At 46.1% G+C, this 14,526-nt stretch overlaps 1 protein-coding gene across 1 annotated transcript in view; it reads left to right on the top strand.

Annotated features, from left to right (window-relative positions):
* Positions 1-14,526, top strand: part of REV1 (REV1 DNA directed polymerase) — a 429,753-nt gene that overhangs the window by 295,422 nt on the left and 119,805 nt on the right. Inside the window, exon 14 of the mRNA XM_069204390.1 lies at positions 13,333-13,505. Coding sequence (XP_069060491.1) covers positions 13,333-13,505 — 173 coding nt within the window. The remainder of the gene's footprint in view (positions 1-13,332; positions 13,506-14,526) is intronic.

The following is a 14,526-nucleotide window of genomic DNA, read 5'->3' as shown; positions in this document are numbered from 1 at the left end:
AGTGGTGCGTCCGCAGGCAGTGGTTTCAGCACAAAGGGGATCTCGAGGACTCGATAAAGATCTCCAGAGACCCTGGAGTGGATCTTCAATGGTGGGCAGCGGTCGACAACCTGTCTCAAGGAAGGCCGTTCTCGCTACCCCACCAGTGGCCTCAGTGGTAACGGATGTTTTCACTCTAGGGTGGGGAGCTCATCTGGGGGACCTGGAGATCAAAGGCCTTTGGTCTCCAGTAGAACAGAAATTACACATCAATCTGTTAGAATTGCGGGCAGTACGGCTGGCACTCAAGGCCTTCCTCCCTTCCATTCGCGGTCAGTCAGTCCAGGTTCTAACGGACAACACGACCGCGATGTGGTATATAAACAAACAGGGAGGAGTGGGGTTGTATCTTCTCTGCAGAAAAGCTCCTCGACTCTGGTCCTGGCTTCAGGACCACAAGATCTGCTTGATTGCACATCATGTGGCCGGAGTCCTGAATGTGCGTGCAGACATTCTCAGTCGACGCATCTCGGTCGACCACGAGTGGCGTCTTTATCCAGATCTAGTTCTGTATATCTTCCAGATGTGGGGGATATCCACAAATAGATCTGTTTGCAACTCGAGAGAATGCGCAGTGCCCACTGTTTTGCAGCCTCCAGTATCCGGTGCAAGGAGCTCCGGGGGACGCGTTTCAGATGTCCTGGAAGGGTCAGTTGCTTTACGCGTTTCCCCCCATACCCTTGATTCCTCGAGTTCTCAGGAAAATCCACCAGGACCGAGCTCAAGTCAACTTAATAGCTCCGGATTGGCCGAGAAGGGTGTGGTATTCGGACCTACTCCAACGCTCTCAGTGCCCTCCGCTCCGTCTCCCTTGCAGGGTGGACCTCCCCTCGCAGTCGCAGGGGCAGATTCTATACCCCCACCTCCAGAGCCTGCATCTTCATGCCTGGAGATTGAACGGGGCAATCTGAGTTCCTTTTCTCTCCATCCAGATGTGGTGGAAGTTATTCTATCGGCCAGGCGACACTCCATCAAGTCAATCTATGCAAATTGTTGGGCTAAGTTTACAAGCTGGTGTGGAGAGAATAGTTTCGATCCTTTAAGAGCTGGTTTATCTGACATTGTCATTTGCGCTCTATTTGGCACAGAAAGGTTTTTCAGTTGCCACTGTTAAGGGTTATCTGTCTGCACTATCTGCTTTTCTGTGCCTTCCTGATCAACCATCCTTCTTTAAATCACCAATTGTTTTAAAGTTTCTAAAGGGACTCACTAATAAGTATCCGCCCACGCCATTCGTTATGCCTCAGTGGGACCTTAACTTGGTTTTAACTTTTCTTATGGGGGCCCCGTTTGAACCCATGCACTCTTGTTCTTTACGGTTTCTAGTATTTAAAACTGTTTTCCTGGTGGCAATAACATCTGCCAGAAGAGTTAGTGAGCTTCAGGCTCTAACTGTAGAAAACCCATTCCTTTCCTTCTTCAGGGACAAAGTGGTGTTGAGGACCAAGGTGTCTTTCCTACCGAAGGTTGTTACACCCTTTCACCTGGGGCAGTCAATTACTCTCTCTTCCTTTTACCCTCCACCTCACCCATCCAAGGAGGAAGAGAGGCTCCACCGGCTGGATCCGCGAAGAGCACTGAGCTTCTACGTCGCCAGGACGAAAGAGTTCAGACAGGATGAACAGCTCTTCGTTGGATATTTGGGGAAGAGGAAAGGTAGAGCGGTCCACAAGAGAACGCTGTCCAGGTGGGTCATTCTATGTTTTAAGATCTGCTATTCTTTGGCGAAGAGAGATCCACCTGTGGGGCTTCGTGCCCATTCCACCAGGGCCAAAGCAGCTTCATCGGCTTTGGCTAGAGGTGTTCCTGTGGCTGACATCTGCAGGGCAGCGACCTGGGCATCCCTCCATACTTTTGCCAAGCATTACTGTTTTGACTCTGAGGTCATGAGGGATGGCCATTTTGCTCGCTCAGTGCTGCAAGATTTCTTGGTTTGACCATTCGGGCACCCACCACCGGAGGTTATACTGCTTGGGGACTCTATTCTTTTGGTGAGGAATCCACAGGTAGGTGTATCCATCAGAAGAATAAGTTACTTACCTTCGGTAACGCTTTTTCTGGTGGATACAGTAACTACCTGTGGATTCCTCACGCTCCCACCCACCTCCCCGTTGCCTGACTGGTCAAACCAGGATCTCTTTGGGTGCGCATCCTTGAATTTGTATATATATGTATATAGCTTTCACATGCATATGGTTGTATTCATTGTATATACTTTTCCTTTGCAATCTAAGATAGTGAAAAGGACATTTTGAACTGGAATTGTACATATATATATTTATTTATTTCTATTTCGAATTGAGCATTCATAACTGTGATATATATTTTATTATATTAAATATTTTATTTTAGTCTATTCTGGATTAGTGTGTGCTCTTTAGGTTTAACCTGTTCGCCTCTATGGCACGTAAAAAATTGTGATAACTGACATCTGCACGTCGACGTTGGCTTCTTATTGCCTGGATGACGTCATGTGGCGTCGCATGGAGTCGGGCGATTGTGACGTCATCGTCGACGTGCAGAGCTAAAAGAAATTTACGTTGAAGGCTGGCGCGAGGGGAGAATTCTTTTGGTGAGGAATCCACAGGTAGTTACTGTATCCACCAGAAAAAGTGTTACTGAAGGTAAGTAACTTATTCGTTTGAATCATTCCCCGTCGTCAAGAAGGGAGCCTCCGGTACAATTACACAAGTAATGATGAAACATATCAACACAAGGGCCTTAGGCCTCTTTAATTTAATAGTCTATCACAGTCATTTTAAGAAAAGGACCAAACTTGAGCATCCACCAATCAGACAACACCACCCTCTAGAATCCTCCTGAGAGAAGCTCCAGCACCTCAGATTTTCTACCACACGTCGTGCTAGGGAGTCTCCTCAGAGCTCTGGTCTTTCTTCACACATTTGGATTGCCTTGAAGCCATTTTTCTCTACTAAACCTTGTTTTGACTGATTGGGGTTAATACCTACAACATGTCTGACAAGGAGAAGAAGGGTTTATTCAGAAATTGTAAAACTTGTGGTAAGAAAAGACTACATTCTGAAGACCCTCATCAGGATTGCATATACTGCCTCTATCCAGACCACTCAGCCAAGGACTGTAAGGTTTGTCGTACCTTTTCCTCTAAGACTCTTAAGGATAGAGAAGGCAGATTATTAATTTGGCTCCAGAAGCTTAAGTACAGCGATAATCCAGTCTCTGATTCGGATAGTGATGACTCTTCAACATCCAAAAAGTGATCACAAAGGGCAAGATTAGACACAAGATCTCCTTCACAACAACCAAGAAAAGCCCACAAAAAGACTACCACAGGGTCTTACAAGGGCCGCAGCCCATCTCCTTCACCTCATAAATCTTCCAGCAAAAAAAGGGCAGAGAGGTCATGCCAGCAGTTCTGAGAGGCATAAGAAATCGTCCTCTGTACCACCATCTTTGCCGTTCAAAAGGCCCTGATCTACTTCGGCAGCCAAGCATGTGCCATCAACGACAAACTCAGCGTCGACAAGATCGTCGGTGAGTGTTTCCTCACCATCAACGACGATTTTCACTGTTCCACAGTCGACGACAGTTATGATGACAACATCGTCGACGAGAACAACATCGACTACGTCATCGTCGACGAAGATCTACACTTCTTCATCATCGACAGCAGTTACGACGGTGTCTGCTTTACCATCGTCGACGGTAGACTCCTCGGTAAGGCTGCCCACGATCAAGATCTCCATGCGTTCGTCATCGACAACTCCTCCAACGACGAAGATTATATCTGCGCCGTCGACAACACCGTCGACGACACCGTTGCCGAGGGAAAAAAAAATCTAGAAAACAAGAAAAACTTACTCCAAAGCACACCTCACCTAGTAAGGTGATACCCTGCATACCGGTTCACTTGTTAGAGGGGGATGAAGAGTCAGATGACAAGGGTCCATTTGGACCAGCATATAGCCCCTCTCAATTAAACGTCAAATATCAGGACGATGACGAATTTGAGGAAACCTATGACCCTCAGTACTATGGAGGAGACCAACAATATCAGGAAGGAGCATACATTCCAACCTCTTTGCTCTCTGACCTCCGGACGATGTTGGCTGATTATAGCAGGTGTTTTCATCCTCAAGGGGAGTAACCTCTGCCGTCGCCAGTCTCAGGGGTGACTACTCCACGTCAGAGGCCGACCTCATTACCATTGACAAATGTTACTACGCCAGATATTACCTTACCTCAGGACACTGACATGTCAGAAGGAGATCAGGAAGAAAGAGAGCTCCTTGACACTCATTCCGAGTGGGATGAATACATTATTCCTGCTCCTCCTTCTCTGTCACAGTCAAAAGTAGAATCCCCGCCAGATGACATCGGGGGATTTCATAATCTCCTGGAGAGAGCAGCTAAAAGGTAAGGTTTGCCTTGCCAATGCCGACCAAGCAAACAGATTGCTTCGTATATGATTTTAAAGAGCCGTTCCAGAAATCTTTGCACTCTATTCCAGTGGTCAGCTACTTATGGGAAGAAGGGCTGAAAGTGATGCATAACCCTGCTATTGACACAGCAGTAGAACAACTGCTAGATAAAAAGTACAAGGCAGCAGACGATGCCCCAGCATGTCTAATTGGTCACCCTCATCCAGACTCGGTGGTGGCCCAGGCGGCACAGAGAAAGTCCAAGAATCCATCTGCTCCTATTTCTACACCTCCAGACAGAGAAGGTAGACGGCTGGATAATATTGGGAAAAGGTCCTCCTCGATGGCTAGCTTAGTTATAAGAGCTGCTAACTCGCTGGCGGTGTTAGCTAGGTATGACAGACAGCTATGGGCAGATATCGCCCTGCATATTGACCAGTTGCCAGAGGATGGAAGATTAGAGGCAATGAAGACGTTGCAGGAAGGTCAGCATACCTCAGCTGAGCTAATAGACTGTGCGATGGACATAGCCACAACTGCATTTCGCCAACTTGCAGGTGCGGCTGTACTTAGGAGGCAAGGCTGGCTAAAGGCTACATCATTCAGGTCTGAGGTGCAGGATAAGATTTTAGACCTACCTTTTGATGGCCAAGCATTATTTGGTAAACATGTTGATGAGGCCTTACAATCTATCAAATCCGACACGGATACTGCAAGATCACTAGAGAATCTCCAGTTTCGGAAGCCATCCTTTCGGGCTAGAGGACGTGGACGACCCTCATATAGAGGAGGCTATCAGCAGTATAGATATTCAACCTATCCTTCTTCCTTCCAGCAGTTTTGCCAATACTACCTACAAACGCAACCACCACAAGCAGCTTATGGCAGATCTGCACCAGGGGACGCTCAACTCGCCCTGCTAAAGACTCGTCTTGTAGAGCCTGATACATCCAAGGCGCCGGCTACATCTAACCCTCTTCCACTGGTTCTAGGCGGAAAGATATCCCTGTTTCTCAAGCAATGGCAAGTCATCACATCATACAAATGGGTCCTCCAATTAGTGAAACAGCGACACACTCTGGAATTTATCCAAATACCTCCCTCCAATCCTCCTTGCAACATTCCATCAAGGTATCCGGAACAACTCAAGAGGGAGATCAGAAAGATGCTCCTCAAAGGAGCTATAGAGAAAGTACCTCTGTCACAGCGAGGAAGGGGGTTTTATTTCAGGTTTTTCCTCATTTGCAAGAAGTGGAGAAACTGGAGGCGGATCCTCGACCTAGGGGAATTAAACATCTACTTAAAAAAGCAGTCGTTCTGCATGGTAAGCCTACAGGATGTCCTTCTGCAACTTAACCAGGGAGATTTCATGTCTACACTAGACCTAAAAGACGCATATTTCCACATTCCCATCCACCCTGCCCACAGACAGTACCTGAGATTCATTGTAGCCATAGGCCATTTTCAATTTTGTGTCCTTCCCTTTGGCCTAAAGTCAGCTCCCAGGATATTTACCAAATCTCTAGTGCCAATCGCAGCTTTCCTCAGGAGGAGAAAACACCAGATATTTCCATACCTCGCCTTTTCAAATCCCTGTTGGGCATGATGTCATCATGCATACCTCTGGTTCCCCTCCGCAGACTGAAAATGCGACCGCTACAGAAGCAACTCAATCTTCAATGGCTCCAGGTTTCGGGAAGTTTTGAAGATCGGATAAACATAACCCTAGCAATGGTCAAAGCTCTGACATGGTGGTCTCAAGAGCATAATTTGTCTGTAGGCCTTTCCTTTCTACATCGTCCATCTCCGTGGACTATCACGACCGACGCCTCTCTGGACGGCTGGGGAGCTGTTTTGCAAGATCTTCAAATAAGTGGGAAGTGGCCACTAGAGTTGAGGGCAATGCACATCAACCTGCTGGAGCTCAGAGCAGTTTATCTCACTCTGCAGGCTTTTCTTCCGAAGATAGCGGGGGTCAGACGTAGTCATAAGAACAGACAACACCACTACGATGCATTACCTCAGTAAACAAGGAGGCACGAGGTCTCTCATCCTTTCCAAGGAAACCCAAAAGATTTGGAATTGGGCCTCGCAGCAAGGCATCAGACTCACAGCGGTGCATCTGCCGGGGATAGAGAACAAGATAGCGGACTCACTCAGCAGACAAAGATCGAGCTGCCACGAATGGGAGCTAGACCAGTCCGCAGTGGACTACATCTTTTCCCAGTGGAGAACGCCCAAAATCGACCTGTTCGCCAGCAAATGGAACGCCAAATGCCAGTATTTCGCAAACTGGCATCCCCAAAAGGGATCTTGGGGGAATGCGTTTTCCATAGCTTGGTCAGGCATCTTTGCTTACGCCTTTCCTCCAATTCCACTGATCCCAAGCCTCCTCACGAAAATGAAGACATAGCCGTGCACCCTTATATTGAATGCTCCGTACTGGCATCGCCAACACTGGTTCGCAGAGCTTCTTCTTCTATCAATGAAGCCTCACATTCCGCTCAAACCATCTCCACACTTGCTGATGATGAACATAGGGCAAATATCGCACCCGGATCCTCAGTCGATGCGATTGTCAGCATGGCTCTTGAACAGAGGGAGTTCGCACATCTGAATATCCCACAGGATTGTAGGGACATTTTGTCCAGAGCTAGAGCAGAACGGTTTTTAAAAGGACTTTTCAGGGCTTTTCCTCCATTCAGACCTCCTCCCCCCTTGTGGAACCTGAATATTGTTCTAGCACAGTTAATGAAGCATCCATTCGAACCAATCCATTGTGCTTCGATCAAATACCTTTCTTGGAAAGTTGCTGTACTGGTGGCTCTCATATCAGCCAGACGGGTTAGTGAGATTCAAGCCCTCTCCATACAGGACCCATTTTTGCAGATCACACCAGACAAACTACTCCTTCGCACAAACCCGCATTTCATACCGAAGGTCCCTTCGGATTTTCACATAAACGAGCCCTTAGTCTTTACAACTTTTTTTCCACATCCATCTACTCCTGCGGAAAGAGCGTTACACTCCTTAGACATTAAGAGATGTGTCAAATTCTACCTTGATAGGACTAAGTCCTTCCGCCGCTCCAACCAATTGTTCGTAGCTTACAGTGCACCCAGACGAGGTCAACCGCTCTCCAAACAGAGTATAGCGAGATGGATATCCTCAGCCATTCGTTTCTTCCATCAAGCAGCAGGCAAACCACTGCATTCATCAGTCCGTGCTCACTCTACAAGGGCAGTTTCTTCCTCAACAGCACTGTTTGCGGGGGTTCCTCTGCAAGACATCTGTAGAGCAGCGACATGGAAAAGCTGCCATGCATTTACACTACATTACTGCCTGTAAACACTATCGCAAGGAGAGGTAGCAGTGGGTCAAGCAGTCCTCAGGGACATCTTCAGGTGAAGGTGAGCCATCTCTTTCATCCCTCCAACCTAGATAAGGTATGCACGTTGTTATATCCTGTTACTGTTGAATACGGATCCTATGCGTTTGAAAAAAAAAAAGAAGAATAAAGGGACAGCAGTAAAGATGGGGTGAACAGACGATATGTTGTTTACAGTATTGCTTTATATATATATATATGTATGTATGTATTATATATGCAAACGTTTTGTGACGTACATAGCTGCAATATTCCAATGTGCATAAGTACTGCTCGTTACTCTGATTTAAGCATGTGAATCTATGAAAGTTCCAATACTGGAGTAAGGAAATTAGTTACTTACCTGTAACTGTAGTTCTCCAGTATTGGAATCTTTCATAGATTCACATGCGAACCCACCCGCCTCCCCGGAGAAGCTTTCATCTCTCTCTCTCTTTCTCTATCTCTCTCTTTCTCGTTCTCTCTCTCGTTCTCTCTCTCTCTCTCTCTCTCTCTCTCTCTCTCTCTCTTTCTCGTTCTCTCTCTCTCTCTCTCTCTCTCATTCTAGAGGGTGGTGTTGTCTGATTGGTGGATGCTCAAGTTTGGTCCTTTTCTTAAAATGACTGTGATAGACTATTAAATTAAAGAGGCCTAAGGCCCTTGTGTTGAAATGTTTCATCATTACTTGTGCAATTGTACCAGAGGCTCCCATCTCGACGACGACATCAACTAACTGGTATCTTTTGCAACTCATCCTCATCTTTTTATGATCTAAACTCTAGCCAGTCAGAATGCCCTACACCCAGCTGTTCTGCCACTTAGGCTTCCACTGTCAGATTTTCAACCACACGTTCAGGTGTAGGATCCCTATATGACAGCTCATGGGAGAGAAAACATTTAATGTATGGCCGAGGCAGCATTGAAGAAATCTTTATTCAAAACATGTGTATTGTGTAATAAAAAGAAGGCTAATGTAGAAGACCCCCATGAAAAGTGTCTCTACTGTCTGCATCCGGAGCATAAGCCAGCTGACTGCGAGATATGTCAGACTTTCTTAGCAAAGACCTTGAAAGACTAAGAAGGGTGACTGGTGTTAACAATTTTGGAAAATGAGATGGCTAAAGAGAAATCCACCGAAAAGCAAGACAAAGAACCCTCTGGCTCTGCCATCCATTAAGAGCCAGACATCAGATCATAAGCATTCAGATCACAGTTCAAAGCACAGAGTACAAGGTGAGGAGGTGTCTGATGAAATACGTAAAAAACAAACTAAGAATGCAAAAATGGATGCTAAAGCATTACAAAAAAGGAATGAGCTAATATGCTTAATGTCTTAAAATTGACGGCAAAAAATAAAGAGACGATTTCAACGTCAACAGCATGAACGAAGAGGGAACTATGGTCAGCGAGTGATAAAACATTACCAAAAGGCTCACCGTCGACGAGCAAAGAGAAAGATGGAACTATTATAGGGTCTCAGACTACGGGTGAGTCTTCAAAGTGGAAGAGAGCTGTCGTTGACAAGGGAAATACTATCGGCAAGTGCAGCTTCGACGTGGAAGAGAGTGATTGTCGACGAGAGAAACGCCATCGACGAGCACTGCAACAGTGTTGGCATCAACAACGAGAAATGTGTCTGAGGGAAAGGATACACGGTTGACTAAGAAAGTGATGGTGTTCACAAGCGGAAATCAGCTGATATCATTGACCGACAAAAGACAGCTGTTTCAACAGAAAGAAATATAGGCAAATTCAAATGGATTAAACGAATAAACATTGGCAACACCAATAAAAGTAGGCTGCAAGGAGATGGTAGAACTAATGGAAACAATGGTAGTGTCACAAGTGCCACCTAAACCACCATCAACATTATTTCAGGACAGTTCATCGTCATTCTTCTCACCGCGAGAACTAAGAGAAACAAATATTTGAGTGTGCTTCTCGCCCACCCCCCTCCCTCCTAAAATTACCAGCCGCCACTGGATCCTGGCAGACCGGACTGCGCTGAAAGGGGATCTTGTGCACTTCAAAACTACTCCTTGACGTTTCCCTCACTTCAAAGGCATTTTGGGGTATATAAACTGGGTCTCTGACGCCACCAAATCAGACACTTCTGGACCTACACATGAACTCTGTCAGAGGAACTGCCTGGCTGCCCAAAGGACTCAACTTGCCATGCTGCCTGCTGGTCTCTGAATCTGCTGGAAGGACTCTGTCCTCCCCAAAAGTGCTCTCCTGGGGCTTGTATTGAACTTGCCTCCTGTTCTGAAGTCTCGGGGACAGCAACGACTTCATCTACTGGCTTTTAGCTAGTTTTCCGACTTCATCGATGCCTTAAACGACTTCAGCTGTGCCAGTACTGACGCCGCAGCCTGTTCCCACTCTGTGGACATCGCTGCATGCAATGACTGCGACCTCCAACGCAAGTCCAACATTGCCGTGACACCACTGATGTCACTCAGGGTCATTGCGACACTGCAAAGTCGACACATCACATCTTGATCGACTGGATCCATTGACCCCGACGGGTCACAAAGAACTGATGCATCGCCACTGACACCGCACCAGCTAACCCTGAAACTGGACAGAACCGACGCCTCGCCTCACCCTACCTTGCAGTTAGGAACCAACACCTCATCTCCCGGGACACTGTTAGGGACTGACACCGCACCGGCCTCAGCGACACCTCATCTTCCCGACTCAGTGTGACATCTTTTGTTTCTTCGTTTTCAAAAGGTACTATATCTGGGGGTCTGTGTAACTCTGTGACCGGCGACTGTGGTGTCAGATTATTGGGAACGACTCAGTCAAAAACACTGTGATCGCCCCAGTTGGAGCTATTGTGTTTCTAAGCACTTTAGTGGGATTTAATCTTTAAAAATACATAACTATTTTATTCAGATCAGTATTCTCTATTTTTCCAAACCTTTGTGGTGTATTTTTGTGGTGTTTTCACTGTGTTATTTTATATGTTCTTGCACAAAAACCTTACACATTGCCTTCTACGTTAAGCTTGACTGCTCAGTGCCAAGCTACCGGAGGGTGGGCACAGGATAATTTGGACTGTGTTGTGATCTACCCTGATTAGGATTGTGGTCCCTACTTGGACAATGGTGTATACCTCTGCCAACTAGAGACCCCATTTCTAGCATTGGTGGCAGCTGTGGGATTCAAACCCACCCCTGAAGAGACTGGAGCCTCAATCCAGAACCGCTTGACTGGGCCATATGAAGTACAGGAGCATAAAGGGGAGGCCACTTATTGGTTCCATGACCCTCCTGACTGTGACACTGCAGACAGCTGACAACATGATATGAATCCGTCATAATGTAATGTACTTGTTATTCTGGCATGCGCTGCCATTGCCACTGAAAGTTGTTTGATTGGGCAGAATGGAATGGACGGTGGGGTTGCTGCGCTGTGCTGCATGCCTAGTCTCCGTCTACATGTGCGGTACAAGAGGGGCATTGCTGCAGAGCATAATGGTTGAGGTAAACACCTCCCCATGCCCCCGACTTACCCATTAGTTAGTGGGTATCTTCCTCTCTTAGGTTAATCACGCCGGCAGGCTAGTTGGATGGTTTGGGCAGATATCGGTTGTCCCTCTGCTCGGATAGTATTCTTTTGTTATGTTGTATGCCAAGCTTAATAGTTAATGACTGGAGTCCGGGCCCCTGCTGCGCCCCTTCCCCTGAAGACTTACCAACCTACCTAGTACTACTAGCCACCTCAGAGGCAGGCGAACTTACAGATTTTCTTATAGTCACCCATCTATGAACTCAGATAATGTCCTCACTTGGAATGTGAGAGGTATACACACACTGGTGTGAAGATACTCCATATACTCATACCTTAGGAGACTCACGGTCCACATAGCGCTTTTGCAAGAACACACCTCACGCAGGCAGAATGCATGAGACTACAGTGGGTGGCGTGGAAAATTGTTTGCGACTAAACACTCTGCATATGCTAGAGGGGCCCTGGTTTTGGTTAGACCAGGTACCCCATTTGTGGTGGATGAACAGGAGGTAGATGCTGGGAGGCGATATGTGTTTCTGCGGGGCGCTTAGATGATTGTGCATTAGTGCTGGGGTCGGTATATGTGTCAAACATAGAACAGGCCTCCATCCTCCAAGATCTATCTCGAGTTCTCTCTCACTCTCTCATTGGAGTGGCCTTCCGTGGCTTGTGGGAGGGGACTTTAACAGTGTTTTAGATCCGGACCCTGATCGCCCCTTCCCACCACTACCCACTACACCTACGATGGCAGCGGCACGCACACTGAGGGACTGGCTTCAGCAAATGCGGTTGGTAGACTCATGGCACCATCGCAATGCCGGGGCAAGGGTCTTCTCATTTTATCCGCATCCGTACTAACTACACGTGTGACTTGATAGAATACTTTGCTCACATAACCTATGTCTCACGGTACTGCAGACAGATTACCTTGGAAAGACTCACTCTGACCACAATCCCCATCTCCTACAGATGGAATGGGACACATCCATGCCTGCCGTCCCCACCTGGCAGTTGCATCCAGAGATGCTGGAGGATGCGCCCTTCAGGTCCTCTCTTGGCACAGCCATTGTTGAACAAGTTGATCAAAATACAGGCACTGCTTAATCTGGGCTTATTAAATGTGATGCATTCAAAGCTTACATATGTGGTTACAGCCTGAGCACACAATGGAGCATGCTTAAGTCCATAACACATGAGTTGACCCGAGTGGAGAAAGAATGGTTGCAGCACGAAAGAAACGCTATCCAAAACTCCCTAGATGCATGTGCCTTGGCTAGCAAAAGGGCTGAGCACCTATTTATGGTGGAAAGGCTGCGTTGTCTGAACTATCACATCACTCCAGTCTGCGCTGTTCTCTGTGCCACAAACCTTGGCCATGCTAAACAGCAGCCACGCTCTTGTACAATATGGTTAAAACTCAATGGCAATGCCAATAGCTCTTGCACAGGCAAGACCTTTTGAGTCTGCCAATGCCTGTTCTAGAATTCAGTTTGATTGCGTGGTTTGATATGTGATAAGTGGCAACGATCTATGAATTGTCTATTGGGTATTTGAGGAGCTGGTTAAAGATTGCAAGTGCTGGTTATTGGGGCATGGTCCCTGTGTAAATCAAGTGCTAAAAAGGTTTGCAATGTCCATTGGGCAGAGTTTATTTCTTTAAAATGTATTTTGTTTTTTAATCCTGTTGTGGAATACACCTCATTGATGGAGTATGCAGTGGTGTATAAGATATTAAATGTTATGTATCTGCAGAAGACAGAATAATAGATGCCACTGGGATGTCATGCTTGGGCTAGTAAGTCATCCAAAAACAGATCTGTTATTACAGATAAATAATTTGTTAGTATCATAACTGATCGATCAAGAGAAAATCATCCATTTGACTTTGAAGCATTTAATAGAATTCACAAAAGGTCTTCATATTCACTTGTCATCCAATATGTAATTGTGTTCTTCTTTACAGAAGGTATAATAGAATGATGTCTATGCCATTTGTCCTTCTCTCAGCCTAAGGAAGCCGAATCTTTCCTATTCAACCTTTCAGAAGAGATTCAGAGACGTCTTGAAGCAGCTGGAATGAAAGGCCAAAAATTAACTCTAAAAGTCATGGTCCGGAAGCCTGGAGCACCAGTAGAACCTGCTAAGTTTGGAGGCCATGGAATCTGCAACAACATTGCTAGGTAACATTACAATGTTCAATTATTTACTATTAACATAAGTAAAAAAAAAAAGTTTATACACCACTGAAATTTACAATGCCCTAGAGGATTAGCACACTTTACATGTTTATTGAAGTAAGTGAGTGGGATATCTTCTTTTAACTGCTCCTTTTTTCGTCAGCATTAATAGTTTATTTATTTTAATTTGCATTCTAAAGCTTCTCAGGAAAGGCACCGGAAAAGTGACGTTTAGATTTGTATCTCAAAAAGGTCAAACACAAAGATCCCTACATGATATTTGGCAGGTTTATTCGAATCATCATTCCAAAGGCTGTCAGTTATGTGCTGCTACCTCAAAGGGAAGAATCCAACAGACCTCCTGTTGGGACTGAAAAGTCCTGTTCATGGTTAGATATGTGTGCCCCTGCCCTGAGTGCCCCACTGTACTGTTTTCTAGATCTCTAATGCAGATTATTTTTGTCAAAGGCGAACATGGACTATGTATGCGCCCCATAACAAAGGCCTGTCACAGATTTTGGTGTTCTTGGATATGGATAGCCTCTCAAAGCGCTATCCTCATAGTGGTGGAAGGCTGCTGCCTTCTCCAAGATTTAAGCAGCACAAGTGTGGTGTTGGCAGCGTACTGTGTGGTGGTCAGTAGTAGCATAAAGGACCTTTTTAAGTCTACATGAAAAGGTGTGACCACTTTTGCCAGAAAAAAGGCACTTGTGCATAGCACCAAGTTATCAGGATGTATAGAGAGGTAAGGCAGCTTATGCTTAGATTACAAGGCCTGTAGCTCCCTCACTCTTGGGGGGGTGGGGGTGGGGGTGGACTGTTTTCTGTGTGAGAAGCCCAAGGGGACAATTGTGGAGAGGATCATTTACAGCACACATTAATGTGTTAGAACCAAATTAAGTTTCCCACTGTGGCATAATTATTGGAGAATGAGGGAAGAGATGAGTAAGACTTTTGAGGAACATATGGTACAGTAGGGGACTTGAACAAAGAGGGTTGATAGGCAACTGCAAGAAGGTAGAAA

The sequence above is a fragment of the Pleurodeles waltl genome, chromosome 8 (genome assembly GCF_031143425.1).
Source record: "Pleurodeles waltl isolate 20211129_DDA chromosome 8, aPleWal1.hap1.20221129, whole genome shotgun sequence".
NCBI classification, from domain to species: Eukaryota; Metazoa; Chordata; class Amphibia; order Caudata; family Salamandridae; genus Pleurodeles; species Pleurodeles waltl.
The sequence above is the reverse complement of the archived record's forward strand: the minus strand, read 5'-3'. Positions and strand labels throughout refer to the sequence as shown.